General features: G+C 44.3%; 1 protein-coding gene across 9 annotated transcripts in view; it reads left to right on the forward strand.

Annotated features, from left to right (window-relative positions):
- The window catches only part of Itsn1 (intersectin 1), a 184238-nt gene that overhangs the window by 53046 nt on the left and 104820 nt on the right, over nucleotides 1–26372 (forward strand). For 8 of the 9 annotated variants that reach the window (XM_036204123.1, XM_036204122.1, XM_036204127.1 and 5 more), the window contains 6 exons: nucleotides 3135–3194; nucleotides 5288–5380; nucleotides 6568–6631; nucleotides 15218–15378; nucleotides 22001–22186; nucleotides 23745–23841. In XM_036204123.1, coding sequence (XP_036060016.1) covers nucleotides 3167–3194; nucleotides 5288–5380; nucleotides 6568–6631; nucleotides 15218–15378; nucleotides 22001–22186; nucleotides 23745–23841 — 629 coding nt within the window. In that variant the 5' untranslated portion in view covers nucleotides 3135–3166. Of the gene's footprint in view, nucleotides 1–3134; nucleotides 3195–5287; nucleotides 5381–6567; nucleotides 6632–12413; nucleotides 12717–15217; nucleotides 15379–22000; nucleotides 22187–23744; nucleotides 23842–26372 lie in introns of those variants that run through there. The other variant, XM_036204128.1, reaches the window with a different exon arrangement.

The raw sequence follows: 26372 nt of genomic DNA on the forward strand, positions 1-26372 counted from the left end.
GCTTCTAAAAAATTGGCATCCATTCCTTACTAAAAACACTTAAGTAAAATAGGAATCAAGGGGAACTACCTAGATGTGAAACGGCGCAAGTCCAGCAGACCCCCGCTGAAGGGTAAGGCCTGAGTCTGAGGTGCTACCACAGTCACTTCTGTCCCAGGTGGTTCATAGACCTAGGGTTTGTAATGGACAGAGGGAAGATCTTTATTTCCAGGTGAAACATACCCAGCAAATCTAAGATACTTATTTGCAAAATGAACGGCCCAGCAAGAAAGTGGTGAAGTCTGGAGTGGCTGGGCACAAAGGGGTTAATCACTTGCCTTTATTTTGGAGTAAACAGTGAAGGATGGGAGCTTAGTCAGACAGAATGAACAGCAGATTCTCTAGTGTATGTTAAGTAGTTGCTTTAAAAATCCAGAACTTAGCCGGGCATGGTGGTTCACTCCTGTAGTCCCAGCACTCAGGAGTCAGAGGCAGGTAGATCTCTGAGGTAGAGGCCAGTCTAGTCTACAAAGCTAGTTCCAGGATAGCCAGTGCCACGCAGAGAAACCCTGACTTAAAAAACAAAACAAATACAGAGCTGGACATTTTTGTAAAGTTGGATAAGAAAGTGTATGAGCTGTCAATTACAGAAGCATTGTATGAGTTAAGTAAGAGAACATGCTTTTTGGGAAACTGAGCTTGCAGATGTTCTGAGTAAGCTTAAGGGAAGAGAATGGCAGCCGCAGCCTCAGGGAATTCAGTCCACTTCTCAGCTGGACTCTCAGACCTTTGGAAAATGGGGCCTCTAGGCCAGAGGTGAAACAAAGCGTCACTCACCCAGAAGACTGTAACAACAGAAAACAACAGGAGTAACATTCCCGCAGACCCTAAGGCTGTGAGCACAGTCCCTAAGTGCCCAAGGAAGATCAGGATTGGTTCCTACAGCCAAGAGGAGCTACAGCCATCTTGCTGAGCAGTGGGGCAGGCTTCCTTATGCTTGCAGACTGCAGCTGTCTCCACAGGCAGCAGTTCAAAATGAGAATGTCCTGTCCAGGGCTCCATCCTGCAGCTCTGGCAGATAGGTGACCACTTTGGCCTCCTGTCTCTGGGAGAAACTCCATTGGATAAGGAATGAAGCAGGGTCTGAAAATCAGGCGGCCACTGTGACTACGTACATACTGTGTAGGACCCTAGATCACCTAAGCCAGTGTGTAAGATGGTGGCGTTGCATTCTTCTCATCCTGCCCAGCTTCCTCTGGTGAAAGAGAGCAGGTCTGAGGATGCTGACATTTGGAAGTGTCCCTGAGGAAAGCCATTTTAGTCTACTTGTTGTCTCTACACCCCCCTCCCACTGTTAATGGAAAGGAGCATCTAGGGGTCCCCAGAGATGCTCCAGAGCAGCCAGGCAGCCAGTGATAGAAGAGGAACCATAAGGACCAAAGAGTTCAAGAAAGAAGAAAACTAAATAAAGTGCAAACAAGTCACAAGTCCCATGTCCGTAAACACTTAAAAGGTAGAGCGTGAAGAATAGATAGATAGGCGCGGAGAACAGGAAAGGGCTTCTAGAAGCTTAAAGAAATACTTGGAGGAACCTCCATAAACACTGGATTTGAGGTGTATTAAGCCTGTTTTTTAAATTCCAAATTTCTGTCAACTTTGTTTTTGTTAAGCTGTTGAGATGGTGTCTTTGTTGTACAGGACTGACAACTCTAGCTGGCCTCGAACTCAGATCCTCCAGCTCCTCCTCCTGAGTACTGAGTTATAGGCATACATTATCACATCAGACTACATTTACCTAAAAATTCTAATGGATGCCTTGTACTCTTTTTGACTGTGGAAATTTACTATAACAAAATTAAATTAGGTACTGTATTAGCTCCTTTTCTATTGTTTGGATGAAACATCGTGACCAAGGCAACTTATAGAAGAGTTTATTTTGGCTTAAAGTTCCTGAAGGATGAGAGTCATGATGACTGGACCAGGAAGCAGGAAGTGGGCAGAGTGCAGGCCTGATGGCTGAAACAGGAAGTGGGCAGAGTACAGGCATGATGGATGGACCAAGAAGCTGAGAATTTACATCTTGGCAAACTTGGCAAACCAAGCCGAGGGAACAAACTAGAAATGGTGAGATTCCTGCCTCCGATTATATACTGCTTCCAGCAAGGCCACGCGCCTACCTCCCCCACGGCACCACCAACTGCAGGCTAAGGCCACTTGTGAGTCAAATTCAACCCACCACAAATAAGAAGAAAAGTAGTCTTTACATCTGGAATTTTTATTTGTGGAAGAGGATTTTGTTTCTTGTGAGCAGGAATGCCTGATGGGAAATTTTGGAACATTGGTTTGGTATTCTGGGCAGGCATTACTAAATGAGTACTGTTTAAATGTATCTTATAGTTTTGTTTTGAGAATAGCTTTATGTAGCCTAGCCTGGCTTTAAACTCATTGTGTTCCTAGGGATGACCTTGACCTCTTGCCCACACCTCCTACGTGCTAAGATTGAAGGCCCAGCATTTCTCTTATGATGTGGTTTTTGAAGGGTAGCCCCTTATTATTTGTGTGCACACACACGCAATGGATGTGAGTGTGTGTACCACAGTGTGAGGTTAGAGGAACTTGACGAAGTTGGTTCTCTCCACCGTTATGTAGGTTACGGGGATTGAACTCAGGTGGTCAGATTTGCATTGTTGGGTGGCAGGTGCTTCTGTCCACTGAGCCCTCTTGACTGCCTGTTTCTCACTCATGGAGCAGTTCATGTCGTTCTTGAACACACAGGCTGTAGCATTTGCCCTGCTCGATCCCTTCTCTCTCTTATCTGCAATGCAGGGTGTTCACCTTATATTAGGATGAGTGCTTATATAGAGATGGTTAAAGAGATATGTTACAAAGTGTCGGATATGGCACTGGTGAATAAATAGGTTGTCCTAGCTGGCCATACAAAAGCTTCCTGTTGCCAGTCCACCAGCAGCCACCCTTGTTTCTGGCACTAAGAATCTGTCCGGGGAATTAATGAAGGACCCTTTCATTGTGACTTTCATTTGTAGGGCTGTACTCTAGCTCTGGTGTTGATGTCTGACAACTAAAGACATCATGTTAGTGTATTTATATACAGACCTGAAGTTTTCCTAAACTTACGTATTCCATTTTAATTACAGGCGTCGATTAGCAAGGTAAACGTAACAGAACCATGGCTCAGTTTCCGACACCTTTTGGTGGTAAGTTTTGAAAATTGATTTCTTAATATAAGTTGGGGCAGATTTTAAGACTTTTTGATGATGGGATATTTCAGATAAATTAATAGAGTTGAATTGAGCTGGGGTGTAGCTTAGAGGTAGCATACTTGCCAACATGCATGAAGTTCTGTGTTTGGTCTTCATTGCCACAAAAACAAACAAACATGAAAGAGAAATTACACAGTCAACCCTCGTAGTGTACCTTGGGATGCTTCAGTGATGAGGGACTCCATTTTGTTTCAATGGGTTATTTTGAAGTAACTCCAAGACATCTTAACCTTTCATCCCTGAAGATTTTACTTGTGTTTATTTACTAAATGATAAAAACTAAAGTATACTACTATTACCAAACCTCTAAAATTCATACACGTATTCGACCTATAAAATTTACATTATATCCAGCTCAGACTTTAGGCAGCTTTTCATTATTTTTGTTCAAATTGAAATCCAAATAAGGTGCATGGGTAGTTGATACCTCCTTCTTGCTCTCAGACTCTGCTTGCCTCAGCATCTTGCTTGCATAGTTTATTTGTTGAACTGAATGGATCATGTTATACCCTTTCAAAGCCTGAATTTGAAGCATGATATTTTTTGCTTTACTTTATCCGTTGGAAACTCATCAGCCTGGGTAAAATGTTTTTCTTGCATGTTATTCATGCATGCCCTGTTTTCTTGTTGGTGTTGGAGATTGAACCCAGGAACCTAATGATGCTAGGCAAGCACTCTGTCACCGAGTTGCATCTTTTAACAAAACAGATTTGCGGTGCTCAGGTGATCTTGACAGGGCTGAGGACAAAGCAGAAGGTTTGATGCCCCTGTTAGGCCCTGCTTCCAATCCCCTGTCTTGCCAGAAACCCAAAGGAAATAAATGTAAAGCTGATTTCTGTGTCAGTTGTAAGGAGAATAAGAAGGCGCAATGTGTCACCCCTGAGCACACCTGTGAAAGTCTCTAGGATTCCAGACACATGAAGACTTTTCCAGAGCTTCAGTAATTTTTTTGTTACATAGATTTTTGGTTTTTGGTTTGCCTTTTTAATGAAGTATATAATTTCGTTTGTTTATTTTTGGCTTTCATTTTGTTGGTGAATATGAAGCACAACAGGACAGTAAAAGTCCTTTTACTTTGTAGGGCCTCTAGTCTGAGGGGAGAGGTATCTGTGTCAGAAACTTTTCTGAGTCATATGACACAGTGCGTGGCCCCCAGTGTCTGAGTGGAGCCTGCCTGTCACTGTCACACCCCACCCGGAATAGAGGAGAGTGTTAGGTAGAATGTTACAAGCATGATTACATTGTAAAACATGGGCATGGTATGTTCCCAGCTTGGGGACAGCGGTCGGCTCTCACAGAGTGTTTTCTCTGTCATTTAATGACTTCAGTGAATTTTTTTGGAAGACTGGGGACTAAAGGTTCAGATTTGTTTGAATTGAGCCTCACTGAAGATGACTATTCTGATAAAGCATATGGTGTGTGTTTGGTCATTAGTTCTATCAGAATAGTCATTTTCAGAAGCAACTTTAATGAGGCACAATATAAACATCATACAGTTGACTTGTTTTAACCGTACCATTTGGTGATCATTAGTACATTTGCAAAGCTGTACAACCATTACCAGGTATTTGAATATTTTTACAGAGTCACACAAGATTCTGCCTGTGTTGGAGTGTTACCTCACCAGCCACCACCTTCACCACCACCACCACCACCACCAATACTGTTATTGCCACCACTACTTTTTTTAATTCTCGTCTTGAATTTTCATGACTTTACCTGTGACATTTTAGGCACCTGACAGAGTTTTTAAGCTTCAGTTACTGTAGTCTGTTTCTTAGTTTTATTGAAATAAATTACTGACTTCTTATGTTTTTCTAGAATCCTAAATGTAGAGTTATAGGACAAGTTCCTAGAAAGTATTTGTGCTTTTTTTAAATTGCTTTGTTCTTAATTTTTAGATTTCAAACACGTATCTTCCAAGGACAGTGGTTTATTGCACCATTTATAGCATGCCCACAGAACTTTAAAGTTCTGTGTGGACATCATGTGTCTGAACATCTGTCTATCTTGTCTTTGGACCGCAGGTAGCCTGGACATCTGGGCCATAACTGTGGAGGAGAGAGCCAAGCATGACCAGCAGTTCCATAGTCTGAAGCCGATATCCGGATTCATCACTGGTGTGTGGTCTGCCCCTGTGCGTTCTTCCTGAGCAGTAGGAAATCCATCATGCAGAGTAGAAGTGGGCACGTATGACCAGTGGGACTTTAATCCACTTGTCCTCATCCTGAAACTGTGCTTTTGTTACTTTTGAAGCTTTGTTTATCGTTGTCATATGTGTTGGGGTGGTAGAGAAGGCAGGCTAGCTTTGTGGGGTCAGGTCTCACCTGTCTTCCCATGGCTTTCAGCAGTCCAGCTCAGGAGCTCAGGAGCTCGGTCTCAGGTGTGGACTCATACCCAGAGCACTCTCAGGCCCTCGAGACCATGTTTTAAATTGCTTCTCTTGTAACACCTTCAAAGCTTTTACAGTCCTTCATGAGTGTCAGGCCGCCTGCTGGACATCTTTCTGGTGAGATCTGGCTGCAGTCAGAGCACTAGCTTCTTTAAATGGGGTCAGATCTGTGCCCTGAAACTAACGTTCTAATCCTGACTGGCCTGGGAGAGCAGCAGACATCAAACACTTTCCAAGGATTTTATTGCTGTCTTTTAAAGTCCTTTCCTGCCTTTCTGTGACCTTGGCTGTTTGGCCACCATTCAGAAGTTCCCTGCAGGAAGTGGTAATCTGGGCTTCCTAGGAGGTATTTTTGTATTTGTTTTATGATAGATCTCCAGCTTACTGATTGGCAGGACTTTGGTCATTGTTGCAGGGTCTGTGTTAGTGTCAGCAGTGTCAATATTCAGAGTAAAAGCCTTTTATATCGTTGTTAACTAAGGAGTCTTCTGTGTATGTTTTGTTATGTGTTACTCTCTTACTGTAATAAATAGCCTGTAAATCAGGTGTTAAAACAGAAAGGCTTATATTAGTCTACCGGTTCAGTTCTCAGTTCAGGACCAGGCTTGGCTGATGACTGAAGACTTTTCACTAGGCTTCCCTCCTAAACCCCCACCCTCTCAGCATCATCAGCCTGCGCGGTTTGACCACAGCCTCAAGGGGATGTCGTCTGTCCCAGCAAGGGCCAGTTTTTTCAAGTGTGGAGTTAGATGTTTGTAATGAATTAGATATTAGAGACCTCTGACCTTTCCATGGGGTCATTGGTGTTCTCAGGATAACCAGCTTCCTAAATGATTTTGTAATTTTGCTATAAGAGGATTTCTGTTCACTGCTACTATTCTGTTTCTCCTGAAACCTTCCCTACTTCCTTTACAGGTGATCAAGCAAGGAACTTTTTTTTTCAATCTGGGTTACCTCAGCCTGTCTTAGCACAAATATGGTAAGTTGGAATTTTGTATGAGCCTAATATAAAATAAAACACTGTCATGCTCCATTTGTTTGGAAATGTAGTTTCTTATGTAGAAAGAGGGCGTGCAGGCCTAGCTGAGAATGTCTTCTCACTTCTTCCAGAGACTACTTTTGCAAAGGGCCGCCATTTGAGTGGCCATGCTGGTGTGACTGAAACATCTGAATTTGGGTAGTTTCCCACTATTGGTTTTGGCTTCATGCGTATCATTGGCACTTATTCAAATGCTCCCCTGTTTCTTCCTTTCTAATGGAATTATCTTTATCTTTCACTCTTTGAGACTTAGTAGTAGTTAGAAATGACTGATGCTTCTTCGTACAGGGCCACACGACCAATGTGAAGTAAGTGCTGACTTCTGTCACACTAGGCGTTGCTCGTGAACATGAGGAGCACAGGCTATCAGATAGAATTTGGGTGATGGTTCCCGGCTCCGAGGGGCAATGCTGAATTACGCTGGCCTGTAAGACAGCCACATTTTCCTCTGGCTCTCACCAGGACTGCAACTCCATTTCCTGAGGGTATTGGTGTTATGGAGAGCACTTGGTGTAAATAAACACAGAAAATGTAGTCCTAGATGTAGCACTGTCTGTCTCGGCTGTTGGGGACATGTATTTGCCAGTTTTGATCTCGTTTTTAATCTAGGTAATTGGCATGTTTGTGTTTTCTTTTATAAAGTTGAGTGTGGGTTAGCAGAACAACTGCACATGACGGATTTCATGTGTGGCTTGACGTATGATATCATAGGCCATCGAAACAAAACCCAGGAAGGTAGGTCTTAGCGTCAGAGACCGGGTCTTCTACACAACCACACTTTCCAGCTAATCACTGAGACATGTAACACGCACACTGTTGTATCAGATATATCCAGACTGAAAAGTAACGATGCTGTATTTGGTTGTCTGCCAGCTTTTTATCCTGGTTGTCAGCATTTTGGCAGCCAGTCTCTTTCCTTCTTTCCACTAGTGAGCTCAGTTACGTGTGGGAATTGAGCTGCACTTGTGTGACGCCTGTTTGGATGGTTGCAGGCTTCTTTGGGGCTGCAGGCTGGTGTGCGGTTCTGTTCCCTCCATTAAGGCTGTCTCTAGACCCTGCTTTGAGCTCCTCCACTGACGTGTGCTTACCCGATGATACAGCAACTTCTGAAGTTTCTTTCATTCATGAGGCATCTCGGCACCAGGCATGCTGCCAGCCCAGGGCGGTAGTCCTGACACTCCAGAGAAGACCCGTGGATCATGAGTTAGAGGCTAGTGTGAGCGACAACGCGAAGCCCCGTCTCAGGGACAAAAAACAATACCAAAAACTTTCTTACCTTGGAGGCATGCTGCCCAAGTACTCATTGAATTGTTTCCCTGTGTACCCCCCCACCCACCCTTTTACATTTTATTTCGGCCTGGTGGTGGCGCACGCCTTTAATCCCAGCTTTTGGGAAGCAGAGGCAGGCGGATCTTTGTGAGTTCGAGGCCAGCCTGGTCTACAGAGTAAGTTTCAGGACAGCCAGAGCTACACATAGAAAAACCCTGTCTTGAAAAAAAAAACTGGGGTTGGGGATTTAGCTCAGTGGTAGAGCACTTGCCTAGCAAGCGCAAGGCCCTGGGTTCGATCCTCAGCTAAAAAAAAAGAAAAAAAAGTGAATTTTGATGCAGAGTTCTGATTAGTTGCCCATAGTAGCCTTGAACTTCAGTCTTCCTTCCTCCGCTTCCTAAGTAGCAGAGATTACAGGGCTCCGTCCTTCCTCTCTGCCCTCTTCTCTTAACACCAGGGCGAGGTAGAAATAATTCTAAACATTTTAGTTGCCAAAATGATGTCTGCCAATTTCCTCCTCCCCACCCCCACTTCCTGGCAGGTGACTACTAACTAGGAGTTATGTCACCGTCGGCCATTGTTACGATCCGGCCTTACACACTCTAACCTAACTCCTTCTGAGAATTTATCTTTCCTTGTTCATAGTCCTCACTGGAAATCCTGCTGGGGAGACAAGCAGTCCCGAGTCTGAACAGGTTATAGTTGAAGAGTCCAGGAACTAGTTAACTGTAATGCAGTTTCTATAAAACACCACAACAGCTTCTGAGATAGTCAGCTCATTAGCTCTGCACACAAGAACATCTGGGAGACAGGAGGCAGGACTGTGAGCCCCTACAGATGCAGACCGCTCTTCCTCCTCAGATCGGTGCCACGGGGATCACATGTGGCAGAGTCCATCCAGGGAAACCCATGAATATGAGTGGAAAAGCTGTTATTCATGACAGTTGTTCAAACTGAGGTGTGAAGAGCTTAAGTACCATTGTGAGTTCCCAAGTAAATGGGTGTTGGAGCCAGGGCCCAAAGGCAGCTTGCTCGTCCTAGCCCATCCTCTTAGCCAGTCTCATTTCATGAAATTTCAAACTGCTTTTCAGAGATGCTGCAGAGGCTCTGAGGTTCCGTTCGCAGCACCCACATTGGACTCTTCACAACTGCTTGTAATTCTAGCTCCGAGGGATCTGGCACCTCTGGCCTCCAAGGATGCTAGTACTCATGTGCACGCTCGCATGCACACACACAATTGAAAATAAAATACATCTGTTTTTAAAAAGCAAAAACTGCACTGGACACGATACCTCGTGCTTATATTCAAAGCATTTTGAAGGTAGAAAAACAGGAGGATCCAGAGTTTAAAGCTAGCCTGGGCTACATGAGATCAGCCTTAAAAATGAACCCTGGCAGGGCAGTGGTGGCACACGCCTTTAATCCCAGCACTCCGGAGGCAGAGCCAGGCAAATCTCTGTGAGTTCGAGGCCAGCCTGGTCTACAGAGCAAGTTCCAGGAAAGGCGCAAAGCTACACAGAGAAACCCTGTCTCAAAAAAAAAAAAAAAGAACCCCTGACCCTCTGGAAACATACATTTAAACTCCCCGTTACATGGGTAGAGAGAAGGCTCAGTGGTTAAGAGCACTTGCCGCTCTTCCAGAAGACCTGGGTTCAATTCCCAGCACCCACATGGTGTCTCACATCTGTTTGTAACTCCAGTTTCAGGGGATCCAATGCCCTCTTCTGACTTCTGAGGGCAGCAGCCATGCACATGGTACACATATACACATGCAGACAAATACTCATACACAATATAATCAATTAATTAATTAAAGCTCTTCGTTGAGACTAAAACCCCAAGCCATCACTACATGTCCAGTATGATCCTGCTTTTCCTGTGTTTACCTCCTCTTCCCTCTTACCTCTGCTCACTCTCTTCCACAGTATCTCCTCCGGAAGCTGACCCCTGTGTTCCTCCTTGCCTCAGGACCACTGTGTTGGTCTTCTTCCTGCAGTTGTAGAACCCACACAACCGCTCACTGTCTTGCCATCCTACCAAAAGATGCTCTTTGCAGCTGTCCAAAGTGGCTCCCTTGCCCACGGAACCCTCCTGCAGTCTCGGCTCCACTTCTCGGAGGGAGGTCTTCATCCCAGGGCCTTGAGCATGCTGGACACACACAGAGAGAGAGAGAGAGAGAGAGAGGGAGGGAGAGAGAGAGAGAGAGAGAGAGAGAGAGAGAGAGAGAGAGAGAGAGAGAGAGAGAGAGGGCTTTGCCACTGAAACGCAAACCCAGCTCTTCCCTCTGGTCTTTGTTGTATCTAATCTGACTTGTTCTAAACAAGAAGACCGCAGTCATACCATAGCAGGTGCACCCGAAGTTAATACTTTTTAATGAATGAGTAACCAAACTGGTTTCATTTTCCTTATTGCTTGGCCTTGCTTCTAGTTTAGTGGGCACCAAATGGCAGATGGATCGCCTGTGACATGTCTGTGCGGAGCAGTGACCTCCTGAAGGTCTGCAGGTTTCATTAACAGCGTTCTGACAGCAGCAGTGTATGCAGAGAGCTTCCTAGTCTGCTCCTCATTACGTGTTCCCACTCACATCACTGTTTTATTGTTGTTTATTACTGTGGTGAAGAGCAGGTACAGAACATAGGATGTTTCCTGTCGGTGTGTGCTTTATTCTTCTTACTTATATTAAGGGGGAGCTATAAATGCGCTTTTATTTCTTTGCTTTTCTCACTTACTATATCCTGGAAAGCGCTTCTCACTCTGTCTTCTCGTTTACATGGTCTCAGGCGTGCTGTGGGGCTTCTATCCAGTCGTCTCCCATGTTTCCGTATTAGGTTGTTTCCTGTGTATTGTGATTACTGATAATGTAGTGATTACAGAAAATTCTGTGATGAACAGCTCTCAGCCATGTGTTTTGACATTGCTGAAAATGTACCTTCAGAGTTAATTCATAAGCATAAAGTTGCTTGTTCTAAGAAACTCATTATGTGGTTTCCTTCTACTTAGAGTTGGAGTAATTTTCCCACCAACACTGTGTGAGAGTGGTGTACGATTTGTTTTATTTGTATAAATCAAATCAGGAAAGTTTACCATTGGTGTAGTAAGTTCCTTTTTATTTCCTTTTCTACGATAAACAACCATGACAAGGTAACTCAGAGAAGGAAGGGTGTATTTTGTGCTGACAATAAGGGCTCATCCGTCACCGTCCCATGGGGAAGCCAGCACTGGGCATGGCATCAGCCACAGCTGAGGGCACATATCTAATCACAAGCAGGAAACAGAGACCTCATCGAGGAGTCTTTGCAACCTCAAAGCCCATCCCCAGTGACACACTTCCTTCAGCTAGGCCACACCTCCTAAGCCTCCCCACGCAGGGCTGCCAGCTGGAGACCAAACCATCAAATGCCAGCGACTATGGGCAACCTTTATCACTCAGCCACCACACTGGGCATCCAACGTCTCTGCTCCTTCCTCTCCCTGCCTCCTCTTGTTAGGCACCACTTCTGATACATGGCAAATCTCCGATTTGTTCCCAAGCCCGTTTCCAGAGTCGGTGTGCCACAGTTGCCTGCGGGTTTAGCACACACTCTTACTAATTACAGATTTGGGGTCACTGTTGCCCAGACTTACAGGTACAGAGTTCACGGAGAAGTAACTGCAGCAGCGGGCTAGGAGAAGGATGACAGTCTGTGTTTGCTTTCTGCCAGAAGCCTCCCTCGGGCAGTGGGTTGACAGCTCTGCTGCAGAAAAGCAGCTGGCTTCTGCTGTGTCGGTACTGGGAGGAGAAGGGTAGAGGGCTAAGCTTTGCAGAGTAACGATATTGCCAGAACTGCCTTTGAGTTCTCTGTCATGGGGGAGTTTTACTAGTTAAGTTTTGTTAATTGAGGAAAAGAAATCTTTTTGAGAATTGTAGACTGATGTTAGAACTGTGCTGGGTGCCTTGCTACTGGGTTCTTTCTCCTTGCCTAAGGAAGTGGAAAGGGGTTTAGAAGCACTAAATTATTCTAATCAAACTCTTATTAAAAAGTCTTCTATCCCTTAACACATGAATCTCACATTGCATATTTTCAGTTTCCACCAACAACGTTTTCCAGGAGAAGTAGTGTGGGATGGAGGGTGGATGTCTGCTTGGTTCTTTATTTAAACGTAAATAAAGTATGCACATTGCTGTGAATGGAACTTTTCTCCCCTGTAAAGCATTTAAAATAGCTGAGCATGTTAAAAATACTTTGCAGAAGAAGGAAAGACTGTCACCTTATTGGTATCTCTTAAATCTGAAAGCTTTTGCAAAATAAAACAACTCATTGGCCACCAGGTCCTGTCCTGAATATAGATGCAAACCCAAGCAAGTAGATTTTCGCAGTGTGTGGGTTTTACAACACTTAGACCTGCTTGAGTTTAAGCCAGAGGCACGGGAGAGAATCACGCGATTCTGTCAACATTTTGTTTATTTCAACAGATAAAGGAAGGCTCATCATCAGCTGGACAGATGTGGAATAAGACTTGAAAAGCAAAACTAAATACAACACAGGAAGCTTTTCTCCCAGTGGCTGTGGCTCAGCAGCAGAGCTCTCAGACAACACAGAAGAGCAATAATAATACCAGTAACTAGTTAATGAAGTTAAAGACCCACCATGTGGTGTTTTAGAGCCTGTAATCCTAGCCCTTAGGGCTGAAGGAGCAAGAATTTATGGACATTCTCTATGTAGTGAATTGCAGGCTACCATGGGCTACTTGCAATCCTGTCTTAAAAGCAAATAAAGTAAGTTAGACTACTTAGCAAAAGTCACTACTAAGAATCGTTCTAACCAGTGAAGTACTGACTCCATTTCTCCTCACTCAGAACTAAGTGCAAATGCGTTCAGTAGTGTCTTACCAGGCGAAACAACTGGTGATAAAGACTGTTAGAAACACTGGGAAAGAGAGGTCATGCCCTTTGTTATTATGTTAGTTATATGCTTAGAAACTGAGTGAGGTAATTAGATGCAGCATTAAATGACTTAAGAATTTGTACATGTGTTTGAGTCAGGGTCTTTTGATATAGCAATGATGGTCTGGATCTCTTGTTCTCCTTCCTGTTTCCTGAGTGCTGGGATTACAGGCCAGTGGCAGTACACCTGACTTTAAAAATACTCCGTGCTTAAAAAATAAACACCTAAAAAATAGAAAATAGGGAAATATGCTACTTATAAGTCTGGCAAAAATGATAAAATTCCATAGAATATATTTATCGATAAAGTTTCATGAAGAAAGTGTGATATAGGAAGAAAATACTGTTTTATTAAAGGAAATGGAAGAAATTGAAGGACAGAAGTATTATTTCCCTTGCTGAGCAAACTACTATGTATATCCAGTACAGAAGAAAACAAGCTTGTGTGTATGTGTGTGTGCGCGCACGCGCGTACGCACCAACAAATAAATAAATAAATAAATATATATATATATATTTTATATATATATATATAATATATATATATATATATGTTGGTGTGAGTGTACCTGAATAGGCCAGAAAAGTGTTTCAAATTCCCCCAAGAACTGTAAACAGTTGTTAGCAGCCCTGTAGGGGCTGGGAAGTGAACCTGAGTCCCCTGTAAGAGCAGCCAGCAATCTTAAGAGCTGAGCCATCTCTTTAGCCTCTGTTTTGTTTTTGTTATAAGACAGGGTGTTTGACTGGGGTCTGGGGCTCCCCAGTGAGCCTAAGATCAGTGGTCAGCCCCCACTTCCCTGCAAGAGAATCCAAGTATGCACCACCATCCCTTACCTACTTTTTACACGCATGCATACCTTTTACATGTGTTGGGTGTCCAGGTCCTCATGCTTAGGCTGCAAGCTCTTGACCAGCTTAGCCTTCTCTAGACCAGAAAACAATGTCCATAAAAAGGAAAAGCAGAGCATGCCGTTGAGCTCCTGACACAGGATCACAGCACATTGACCTGGTTGTTTCAGGAAAGCTGATCTGGAAACATCTCAGTTCATAAGAACACTGAGAGCATAACAGCTCAGTTTGTGGGGGAGAGGGAATGATGATAACACTTCCCCCATGGAATTACAATTAGGTTAAAGATGAAAAATGTAGCAAAACAAAGGCTGAAGACTTAAAAGCTAATAGTAAATATTTTGTGTACACAGTGTATAATTTCCATGCAGTGGAGATCCACACAAAAATCAGTAGACTAAAATTAAAACTCACCTGTCTGCAGCTAAACAGTTAATATGTTATATATAGTGGATGCTTCTAAACTGACAAGAAAAAGAAATATGATCCACCAGGAAATTTGGCAAAGGCAAGGAGTTTGCAGAACAATGAATCTGAGCGAGCAGGAAGTGTGAGAAAGTGAGAGCGTGGTTTGTGAGGGTCAGCTGCAGGAGGACCCGAGCGCCTGTGCCAGCCGCCATGGAGCTCCTTCCAGACGGATGATCTTTACCTTCCACATAACTGCCAACTTCTATGGCCTGTGTCTATTTTAGAGAGCTTTAACTTTACTGCAGGGCGTGCTTTTTGTTGTGCGGTTCCCATCTTGGGTAAAAGAAGTGAAGTCTGACAAGTGTCTTTCTTTCACTGCCTTTTCCACGGGAGCAAGTGCTCTTGGAAAACTCATTCCAAACCACACTTGGGCCGTGGGTGCTATAGGATGGTTTGAAATAGCAAGCATACTCCTAAACATGGCTTCAACAGTGAGTGTGCAGGGCAGGGTTCTAAAAGCAGGGAACTTGAAGAGCTTTCACAGTGTAGTAGTGTCCCAGAATAGGATAGCATGCCACACCATCCATCTCCCATGGCTGTAGAGCACCATGGAAGTGGAACTTAACTTGGCATCTCTAGAAATAACACTATTTCCAGATCCATTTTAATAACATTTAATTACAACATAATTCATGTAACAAATCTACCTTTTGAAATTACCCTATATAAATCAGTGTTTGTAGAGTTGTCGTAGAATTGTGTTACCCCCACCCCTATCTAACTTTAGAACCTTTTTTTATTCAAATGAAATCTCTTATAAAAAGTCTTCAAATTCAGGCTGAAAGATCCTCTGTGTCTCTGTAGGTAAAGAATAACAGTGCAGAATACCGTATAGTTGCCTAAAATGGCTGGCCGGCCCTTTCCCCACCCCACACCCCGTGGCTTGGTTCAGATGGTTCCCTTTTTTGTTCTCTGTAGGGTGCAGGAGCCAGTTCTCTGGTCTGTGCCCGAGGAGTAGTGTTGAAAAAGGTCCTTTGCTCGTCCCAGTTGTCCTGAGCCTGTGCTGCGCTTTGCAGGGCGCTCGCTGACGTGAACAGCGACGGAAGGATGGACCAGGTGGAGTTCTCCATAGCCATGAAGCTCATCAAACTGAAGCTGCAAGGCTATCAGCTGCCCTCTACGCTGCCCCCTGTCATGAAGCAGCAGCCCGTTGCTATTTCCAGTGCACCAGCATTCGGTGAGTCTGAAAACGAGTCGCTTCCTATATTTTGTTGCATGTTTTTAAAATGGGTATTTTCCCCCTTCTCCCCTCAGAAATAGTAAAATTCTTGGGTAATTTTATCTTTTTTTTTTTTAAGACAGCCTTCAGAAAGGTAGTGCTGACCACGTTGACCCCAAGGGTAAAGACCATCACAATGGAGAGGTTCACTCTCTCTGGGTTTAAGGAACATGCTGCTGCTACTGCGGCGCTGTCTCCTGGCTTTCCACATCCCTTTGGTTTTTCAGAGTCTTTGTTTCTCCTTGTATAGAAATAGTTTCTTTGGATTGTGATAGCTGTCTTTTTTTCTATTTAATTTTTAAATTATTTTTAGTTTTTGAGATGGCCTTTCCCCCTTCCCTTTCCTTTCTCCAAACCCTCTCATACATCCTTCCTTGCTCTCTTTCAAATTCATTAATTGTTGTTAAGTGTGTGTGTGTGTATTCCTAAATATGTAAATACAACCTACTCAGTCTGTATAATGTTGCGTATATGTGTGTTTTCAGGGCTGACCACTGGATGACCAGGTGGTATATATACTCTTCCCTACCCTACAGAGGCAGATTATTCTCCCACTCTGTGCCTTCCTTAGCTGCACACAGTTCTTATGTAGGGTTGAGGACCCCCGTCACCTGTCACTACAGTATGCCTATTGTTACTGTCCTGTTCAGCTCATGTTTAGGCAGTCATGTTGGGGAGGCTCCATGGGTGTATCTGCTGACATTTCCTGGAGACACTTTCATGGCAAATGCCCTGATCCTTTGACTCTTAGAATCTTTCCGCTCTCTCTTCTGCAGTAATCCCTGAACCTTAAGTGCTGGAGCTATATTGTAAATGGATCTGTTGCGCCTGGGCTCCATAGCTCTGCGTTTGATTGGTTGTAGTTGTCTGTCATGGTCTCCCTCTGTTGCAGAGAGAAGTTTCCACTTATCTAAGGGTAGAAGGATGAATAGTTCAAATGTAGTTAGAAGTTATGCTGCTTCAGTGAAGTGGCAGTTTAAATCCTTCTCCAAGATCTGTGACTTCCCCAGCCCTGGGTAGTTGGCCGCGTTTCCAGTACCAGGTGTGGTTTCTCTCTTGTTGAGTGGGCTCTTGTTGGCTCCCACCAATGTGTGTGCCCCTGCTGCACCCGTGTGTATTGTGCCAGCGTTCGTCATTGCTGTGGTTGTGGGTGTCATAGCTAAGTAGGACTGTTGGTTGCTCCCCTCCTTTGGAAGCTTGCACAGTGCCTTCTGGCACCTGAAGGTTCAAAAACCTCTTGACATAGCACTAATGAACATTCAAAACAGTCCATGAGGGACATTACAAATCCAAATCACAATACTATGTATTGTCTTTCTTTGAGGACCTCGGCTACAAAGCTGGTTTTTCTAAGAGGAAGGTGTGAGCTTGGCGCCATCTTTAGTTTAGTAGGCCAAGGTCTGTGAGAAGAAACACAAAGCTACGCATGGACATAGACGGGGAGGAGCACAAGTGAACAGTGTAATGACAGCACATGGCAGGCCCGTTTGCCTTTGTGAGCGCAGTGGTTAGCCTGCAGTTAGCTGGAGCACAGTGTAACGATAGCACACGGCAGGCCCGTTTGCCTTTGTGTGCGCAGTGGTTAGCCTGCAGTTAGCTAGCCTGTATATAAGTGGACTTGGCACTGAATCCTTGAAGGTACTTGCAGCTGAGTTTGTTAAGGCATGTTTGGTTTTCTTTTGGACTCTTCCGAAAGAGACCACAATGTGGAGAAAGGATCCATTGAACAATGATGTCCCATTTCTTCTTTTTTCCCGAAATTGTATGCAGGTTTTTCTTTGTCCCTTAATTTCCTTTCTCTTTTTCCTGCTCGGTGATTTTGGGTTTGTCAGCATCGCTGTTCTTTTTGAGGCATTTCTGGGCTCACTGCTCAGTGTCTTACATCTATCCAGCTCACACTGCTACCAAGGGGACCCTTGCATTGCCGGTCTCAGCCTGGGTCTTATCAGCTGCTTCTCATCACATAAGCATTTTCACTGTACTGACTTCAGGAAAATAAATAAAGCGTGTGGGCATAAGAGAAGTTAAAAGGACAGGCGTCCATCACGTTTACTCAAAGAGCCAGTCTACCGGAATCTAGTTCCACTCTCGGCGACTTGGATGGTGGTCCTCGCCAGCCTTGCAGGCTGTGTGGGAGAGAAGGAAAACAGGCTTGTCTTTGAGTGAGGCGGGTGGGTCGGGAATGTAGCCCGGGGCTGTGGAGGGCAGTGTCTTAGGTGGAGAACGTAGTGAGGGCATGCAGAATCAAGTCTTGGTGTGGTGCAGCATTGGGAGCTGGGGTAAAGGGAGGCACTGCAGATGAGGACCGAGGAGCATGAACGGGAGGGAGATGGTCAGCAGGCCAGGAAAGGGTCCAGGGGAATGGAGTGAGCTACCGCTTGAGCGGCTGTTCCCGAGACAGGAGGCAAGAGTAGGGGAAGAAAGTCGTGATTGAACTTGACTTGCGGGCATCTCAGTGACCTTTACCATGTGAGTTTGGAAACAGTGCCTGCATGGGACCAGAGGAAAGCTTGGCGGTCAGCTGAGATGCTCCAGCACTGTATAGAAAGGGAAGGCCCAGTGGTGCAGGAGAATTCCAAGAATTAAGAATAAGCATTACAGGTGATGACATCCAGGTTCAGCCTCCAATAAATACATTTCACTAGAAAATCATTCCTTAGCCAACAATCCCAGCACTTGGGAGGCAGAGGCAGAAGGATTGCTGTGAGGACAAGGCCAGCCTGGCCTATGTAGTGAGTTCTGGGCCCTTCAGAGATACACAGAGACCCTGTCTCAACAGACAGACAGAATGCACTCACTTGATGAGCGGAGGGTAGTCTTTGCAATTGGGTTGTATTGCTTTTGCAATGTTCTGTCTCAGCTCTGCAATGGGGCTAAAGCAATAAAGGAGCTTGGGATGGTGGCATGGGCTTGCAATGCCAGCTTCTAGAGGCTAAGACAGGATTGCAAACTCAAGGCCAGCCCGGAAAAACTCGGATAGAAGAAGAGTTTAACATTTGGAGACTTAAATGATGCTTTTCTAGTTGGTGATTTTTTTAAACTGATAACTAGTTTTGCTTTTAGTAACAATTTTGACATCTTATTTATTTTAAGATCTTTCTCAGCATTACTTTCAAGGTTACTTTCCTTTCTAAGATGAAGAATTTGCAGTTCTAGAGGTGAGGTGTCTTGGAAATTTGCCGTGTCACACTTTTGAAGTCCTGAAGGCCTTAGACGGTTGTCTTAGCACAACTGTCAGGTATCTGCACCTCAGTCAGCGTGATGCCTGGCGATACAGGAGACATTAAATTAATCCGCTGCAGTGAGATGTGTGGAAAAGTGTTGATGGTGGGGAGGCCTATAACCAGTCCTCTAGATGTCTGTGAATGGTAAACTTACCCAGGTTGGAAATGCCTTCCATGTGTTGTGCTTTCAATACCTATAAACATCGTCAGTATTGTTTTTCCAAATGAAGAGCTACACTTGGCATGTAGCTCAGTAATAAAATATACGGTGAGCATGCTCACGGCACTGGATTCATCCCCCACTCCCCATGTAAGGGTTGCGGGTTTTTCTCATTGTATAGTAATGGATACCAGTTGAAAAATGCAAAAAGAACTGAGAATATGAAAATGACCGTCCTATCACCTAGGGACAATAACTGTGTTGTATTTCTTGGGAAAGGATCTTAGTTGGTAGTCCAGGCTCATCTGGAACATACTATGTCACCAGGGCTGGCATCCAACTCCTGGTCTGGCTCCAGCTTCTTGAGGGCTGAGAGAGTCCCATTTAGAAAGTACAGAAGTCATGTTGACTGTTAGAAATAGGAGGTACAGGGGGAGGGAAGGGTGTGGTGCAAAAGCAGAGCAGGAGTCTGTATCCCCCAGAACCTGCTCAAAGTTGAACAGGTGTTATGGCAACTGCAATCCCAGCACACAGAGGGAGAGGCGGGACCTCCCCGGCAAGCCAGCTGCCAGAAGGGTGGGTTTGGTGAGCTGCTGCTGCAGCAAGCAGCTCTGCTTCAGGAAAGTGGGTCAGGATTCGCCTCTACACATTTGTAAGCACACACACGTACTCACACTTTCTTTGCACACAGCACGCACATGGAAAGCTGAAGAAAGAAATACAAGCAATATAGAAGTGTGTAAGTCTGTCACAGTGCGGAGCAGAAGGAAGAAAATCGCCTGTCTGCTGTAGTTGAGAAAGAGAAGCAGTAAAGGAATGGTAGACATTCCTAAGGAACTGGATTCATCCAGTCTGGGCAGTCTGGTTTCCACAACCCCTACTCCAACTGACTCCTCTTGTGTGGGGTCCCGGGTTAATCTCGGGCGCTACAAACACATGGAACAGTCAACCCAAAATGCCAGCTCGCCTAGACCCAAGGCTAGGTACATGTGAACAGAATAAGAAACAAGGGAAGGAAGTGCTGAAGAAGTGTGGGGCGTGGGGCAGAGACCGGGAATTCCAGAGAACGGACTCAATATAAAAAAGCAACAGAAAGGTTTGAGCTGGTCATCCTACACTGAGTTATTATTAGAAAAACACAGTCCAGCTGAGGTTCCTCCGCCCCTGCAGGCGGAGATACCACCGGTTCAGACAAGCCGCAGGATGCTGTGGACATGATACAGGACTTCAGACACCAACTAAACCAGGATTTAAACATCCCAGTAGTGAGGTGGCAGGGCTCAGCAAAGAATGGACAAGGAACCTTTATTCTAGAAACAAAGACGAAGCTAGAAGCAACTTCAGAGATATTATTCTAAAGAGAAATAAAAACCTTTTTAAAATTAGAAGAAAATGAAGCCATAGACATAAAAAGGAAATGACAGATACTGAAATTTTAAAAAGTTGAGTAGGAATTTATGAAGAATCTCCCACCGGGGAACAAAGCAAAGCGTAAAAGGAATCCAGGGCCATTCTCCTGAAGTAGAAGAGCATGTCTGATAGTACTCACCCTGAAAAGACCAGCCCTGGGGTAAATTGAACTTTAAATATCATGTGAGCATGCAGAAAAAGAAATCATGTGGTTCGTAAGGGAAGATAGATTAGTTTCAGACGTTGACAGCAGTGCATTGTTGCAAAAGACAATTGAATGTCGTAGTCAGGATTCCCAGGGAAAGAGTGAACCAGGGATTTTGTTGGTTTGTTTGTTTTGAGACAGAGTTTCTCCTGTAGTTTTGGTGCCTGTCCTAGATCTTACTCAGCCCAGGCTGGCCTCTATCTGCCTGGCTCTGCCTCCTGAGTGCTGGGATTAAAGGCGTGTGTTACCAACACCCGGGTGAACCAGGGATTTTTAATGTCCTGAAAAGTGATTTTCAAATGGAGCACAGAAAAACTGGCCAGCTTGTAAGGCCTCAGGGGTATACCAGTCTTCACTCCGTTTACTTTCCTATCCACTCTGTCTATTCATCAATCACCTACCTCCTTTCTCTATCCTCCCTCCACTGAAAAGGTCTAAAAACAATGGTTGATCCCAGCAACTGTGGCGTCCCCAGATTGTGGACATAGCATTTCCTGCTATAGGAAACCAGAATTTCTCGGGAAAAGAGAGTATCTGGTTCTAGACTTGAAGTATGACATATCCATGATGAACTTAGAAGGTGTGTTCTTTGATAATGATCAGTTAGGAAGGTGCCTCCCTGGAGAGACCGTTTTACCCAGAGGAGGCCCTTTGAGCCTCAGTAGTGAGCTGGGTATAAAGAGCATTTGTTCTAGTCCCAATATTCTTTTATTGGTTAGAACATATTTATAAAGAGATTCTTCTCTCAGTAACTATTTGGTCACTTTTAGGTGTGATATATATTGAAGAGGCAGGTAAGATGACTGATATATTTTTGGTACCTTTTTTTTTCCTTTTTAAATTTTTTGGTAAATTTTATTATTTCTTTAAGAACTTGCAAATAAAAACATCACACAAAAGTTAATGAGACCCAAAGTCTATACAGTACATTTGTTGCTGTTAATCTACTTTCATTACTGCTTGTTGTTGTTTTAAGCACAGTCTTCTGAAGCCCGGGCTAGCCTCAAACTCTCTATGTAGCTAAGGGTGACCTTGAATTTACAACTCTCTTCTGGATCAGAGGTTACAGTTGTCTAGAGTTCTGGGATTGAAAGCATGTGCCTCCTCCACACATGGTTTGTGTGGTACTGGGGTTGAACCCAAGGCTTCCCCGAGCTACGTCTCTGACCCTCATGCTTTTCTTACGGATCCTCATCCTGATGAGTCCGTCTTCAGGCTGAACGTACAATCCTTTCCTTGTTGTCCCTGAAAGAATAGTGTGGGTGATAGACTAAAGACTAACCATGGGCCACGTGAGTGAGAGAACTCAAGGGCCTTGTGATCCTTGACATAAACTTCCGTCTTCTCTGACTGTAACCTGAGGGGGTGTGTGTAAACTTAAAGAATTTTCTTTGTGCAGTGCTGCGTGTTGAAGCCATAGCTGTGCGTGTCAGCCAAGCAATCACTTTCCAGGGAGCTGGCCTCTCAGCCCTGTGACTGTTCTCTGTGGGGACAGACTGCGTCTGGGACGGCAGTACTGGGTTCAGTGTGGCTGAACGGTGCCCCGGGGCTGGCTGAGTTGGGCTGGCTGTTTTCTTGTAGGAATGGGAGGAATTGCCAGCATGCCACCGCTTACGGCTGTTGCTCCAGTGCCCATGGGCTCCATCCCCGTCGTCGGAATGTCTCCGCCCTTGGTCTCTTCGGTCCCTCCAGCGGCAGCAGTGCCTCCCCTGGCTAACGGGACGCCTCCCCCGGTCATCCAGCCTCTGCCTGCATTTGCTCATCCTGGTAGGTGCCACAGCAGGTCTGTTACCACCGCTTGCAGTTTGCTGGTCTTTCTTGTGGCTAGCGTGTTATGTCTAGTTATGTCTGAAGGACACTTCCTTACAGAGAGAGAGGTCCCAGGAAGTTCTCCAGCACATGACATGGCTCTTGCTAGGAGTAGCAGGGGAGAGAGGGGATGTCCCTGCAGAACTCGGGCACCTCTGTAGACAAAGGAACCCAACAGTGAAAGCCAAGAGCATAATTTCCTTTCAACAAGAGCAACCGAGACTGAGCAGCATCTGAACATTTTGTATTTCCAAGGATCGGTTACTTCTATTCTTTAACTTCTGCGAATAGCTAATACACAAGCCCGTCCTCTGAATAGAATTCTATGGTGAGGGAACGTGAGCGTTGGGGATTTTTGTACAAGGAGAACGAACCAGGCTGAATGGGGAACAAAGTCAATTAAATGGCCAGATATATTAAGCTTACAGTATTAAGCGCTTGTTTAATTGAAGGAAAGGATGTAGTTATTTTTGTTCTTGGTTTAATTTCATTTTGAGACTTTATTCAAAGTCTTTTCCTATAATTAAAAGACAGCCTCTTCTGTAGATATAGATAGCCTGGTCTAACAATCATAAAAATTTATAGCAATTTGGGAATCTTTTCAAAAGCTGCTTGGGTCTATCTGAGGAAATTCAGTAGTGTAAACAGCGTAAGCTTTTGCATCATAACTGTGTCACTGTTCCTGTTCCTGAGGTGACCTGCACTTATGGAGGTGTATTCCAATGAGAGAAGGAATCCACTGAGCCTCTGTTAGTGTAGTCCTGTGCAGTCAGCCCTTTGTGTGAGTGACTGCTGCTGTGGTCGCTGCTGACGGAGGTCATGCAGCTGTGCCGTGGAAGAGGGAATCCACACGCTCTGGCAACTGTTACAAGACCCTCGGCAGGGTTGAGGGGTGGAGGGGATGGGTAGGGTCTCATCAGGTCAAATGAGAGTCACACAGATCTGTCCCTCCCTAGCATCACAGTTATCTGGCCAAGACTGGCCAGCCTGAGACTTCTTGGCTGCTACATCTGGAACTAATAATTTAGCTCCTTTAGTAGTGAGAAAATGCCTTTTTTGTTTGGTTTTTTGAGATAAGGTTTCTCTGTATAGCCTTGGCTATTCCAGAACTTACTCTGTAGACCAGACTGGCCTTGAACTCAGAGATTCACCTGCCTCTGCCTCCTGAGGGCTGGGATTAGAGGTGTGTGCCAACACCTCCAGGAAGAAAATGCCATCTTACATGTAATGAAGCCGTTACTTCATTGACTTAGAACAATACCAAAAAATGTGATACTAAATGTTCACTAGAGAGCAAAGTTCTATGGATGTCAGCATTATAGCTCAGTCAGGGCTTCTCAGCAGGACAAGTAAATCTAGGCATGAGACAGACCGAGTAAAGGGCTGGTAGCTGTGACTCCACACTGAAGAATTATCACTGCTTTAGATTTTATGACTCAGTGTTTAAATGTTTTAAATAAGAAAAATTTCTAACTTTTATAGACTTACAATTACTCATAATATTTTATGTTTACAGCAGCCACATTGCCAAAGAGTTCTTCCTTCAGCAGATCTGGTCCAGGGTCACAATTAAACACTAAATTACAGAAGGCACAATCGTTTGATGTAGCCAGGTAAGACTGCTTGTTTTCTTTTGTTGTTTGTTTGTTGGTTTGGTTTGGTTTTTCGAGACAGGGTTTCTCTGTGTAGTTTTGGTGCCTGTCCTGGATGGATCTCGCTCCGTAGACCAGACTGCCCTTGAACTCACAGTGATCTGCCTGGCTCTGGCTCTCGAGTGCTGGGACTAAAGGCGTGCACCACCACCACCCAGCTAAGACTGCTTGTTTTTAATGGAAAAGTTAGGAAGACATTATTTAATTCCCTTTAAATGAATTTTGTTAATCTTAATTTTTTTAAAGATTTATTTCATGGGTTTAGTGTTTTGCCTGCATGTATGTACATGTGTGTATGTATGTGCACCACATGTCTGGTGCCCAATGGAAGTCAGTGGAGAGTGTTGGATCCTCTGGAACTGAAGTTACATAGGGTTGTGAGCCATCAGTGGGTGCTAGGAATCGAATCTGCATCCTGTACAGGAGCAGCAAGTGCTTTAAACCCCTGAGTGGTCGCTGAGTAGCTCCTTCTTTATTTTTACCTTTTTGAATTTTGTGGAATGCTAATGCCTTTTAAAATTCTGCATAATACTATTAGAACTTATCACTTATTTACTGTGACAAAGCAAGGACATGCCATTTCCCCAATCTTTTTCCCCAAGCATACAGTAAGTAGCACAGGTTGGATGTGCTGCTCAGTGGGAGAGCACTTGCCCAGCACACTTGAGGAACAGTGTTCACCACCAGCACCAGGAAAGAAATAGAGTTGGATGGACTAGAACAGACTCTGGAGAGCTAGAAAAGCCAATTAATGATCTTCTATTAATCCTTTAAAAGGCTATTAATTTTTTATGAGATTTGAACCAAAGTTGGACTGGCTTTTAATACTGTCATAATCTCATAATGTCTGACTTAGTAGTCGAACAGTAGTGAACACCAATTTTAATAAAACGAGTTATTCAGAATAGTGTTCACAACAATTGTATGTGTGGCTCACTTTTGAGAGAAGCTCTACAGCCTCCTTGCTTCTATGTGGCCAACCATAGTTCCCTGTTATCCTGTATATGTTTCTTTTACACCCCGCTTTTTTTCCCTAGGGCTGAGATTTAAGCTCATCTTCGTATTAAATTTCCTCCCTATCTCAGGCTGAAGTCTGTGGTTTTAACTTTTCTTACATGTTGTTAAATTCTGCCTTAAAATTGCTTTATTACATTCCTATGACTGTTATTGATGGTTAGCAAATATTGGTGCGTTTAGATAGTTGGGTCTTCCGTGTGAGTAGTGATCTTTCCAGGAATGTGAAGTTGTACCTCTTCTGTGATGGAGCTGCCTTTTAGGTAACATGCCTCATAAGTTTTCAGTCTGCTTAAACTCTCAGGAATGCGGTAGAAGGCTTGATAAATATAATCTGGGCGAGCGTCTGTGTGCAGCACCCTTTATCTTTGCAGTGCAGGAGCCAGATAGTTGTTACCTTTAATAAATAGGCAGGAGCTGGAATCAGCAAAGTATTAGACAAAATGAGAGAAGTGTTGCAGAAGTACTCACAGCAGAATCCACTGTGGTAAGTGTTTTCAGTATGAAACTTATAGAATTAAAGAAGGTGAATTTGTTACTTTTCAGCTGTTGAAGGTTGACGCTTAAGAACTTTGTGTAGTATGTGTAAGTACATGGACACCACACATGTTAATAAATAATAACTAAAACTTCAGTGTGTGGTAAAAATCTTGATTTGGTGTGTGTGACCTGAATCCCTGTAAGCGTGGAAGGAGATTCATGTGGAGCCCGACTTGTCATCTGCCCTTCCTGTCTCCACTGGGTTTTGGTTATTTAACTTAGACATTGGACCTTTCAAACCATGTGTGTCAGTGTGATATTGGTGTGGCTGTGTCGTCTGCAGAAGGAATTGCCTGGGCTCACTGTTCGCAGGGTTTCCTCAGGTCAGTGTTGTGGCACATTGGCCAGGAGACATCAGTGTTGGATTACAGTCAAGCAAGTGGAGCTTTGTCCTGACCGCTCCCCTGATTAGCCAGGACCCTGGACATATCCTGTTTCCTCTCTGGGACATTTTCCATTGGCTAGAATTGAAACCTCCCAGAGGGATAAGAAGTGGGCCTAGGGACTGTAGGATGGCTCAGTGGGTAAGTGCTTGCCTCCAATCCTGAGGACCTGGGTTCAATTCCCAGGACCCACAGGGTGGACAGAGAAAAGCAATTCCTGCAGGTTGTCCTTTGGCCTCTACATAGTGCCATGGCATTGTGCACACACTCTCTCTCTTTCACACACACACACAGGTATATACACCTCAAATAGATAAAGAAATGTAAAATCAAAAAAGAAATGGGTCCATATTTTGGTATAGAAAGGTAAGTATTTTGAAGGGTACTTTTTTAAAGGCAATCGCCAGCATTGCTTTTGAACTAAAGGGGAAGTTCCCGAATCCTTAGGAAAACCTGGGCAGTATATAATGCCTCATCTCCTGGTATATTTTTCATATTCTTGGAACGTTTAGATTGTTAAATTATATGTAGAAATTGGTTTGGTTAGTTCTTTAA

The sequence above is a fragment of the Onychomys torridus genome, chromosome 12 (genome assembly GCF_903995425.1).
Source record: "Onychomys torridus chromosome 12, mOncTor1.1, whole genome shotgun sequence".
NCBI classification, from domain to species: domain Eukaryota; kingdom Metazoa; phylum Chordata; class Mammalia; order Rodentia; family Cricetidae; genus Onychomys; species Onychomys torridus.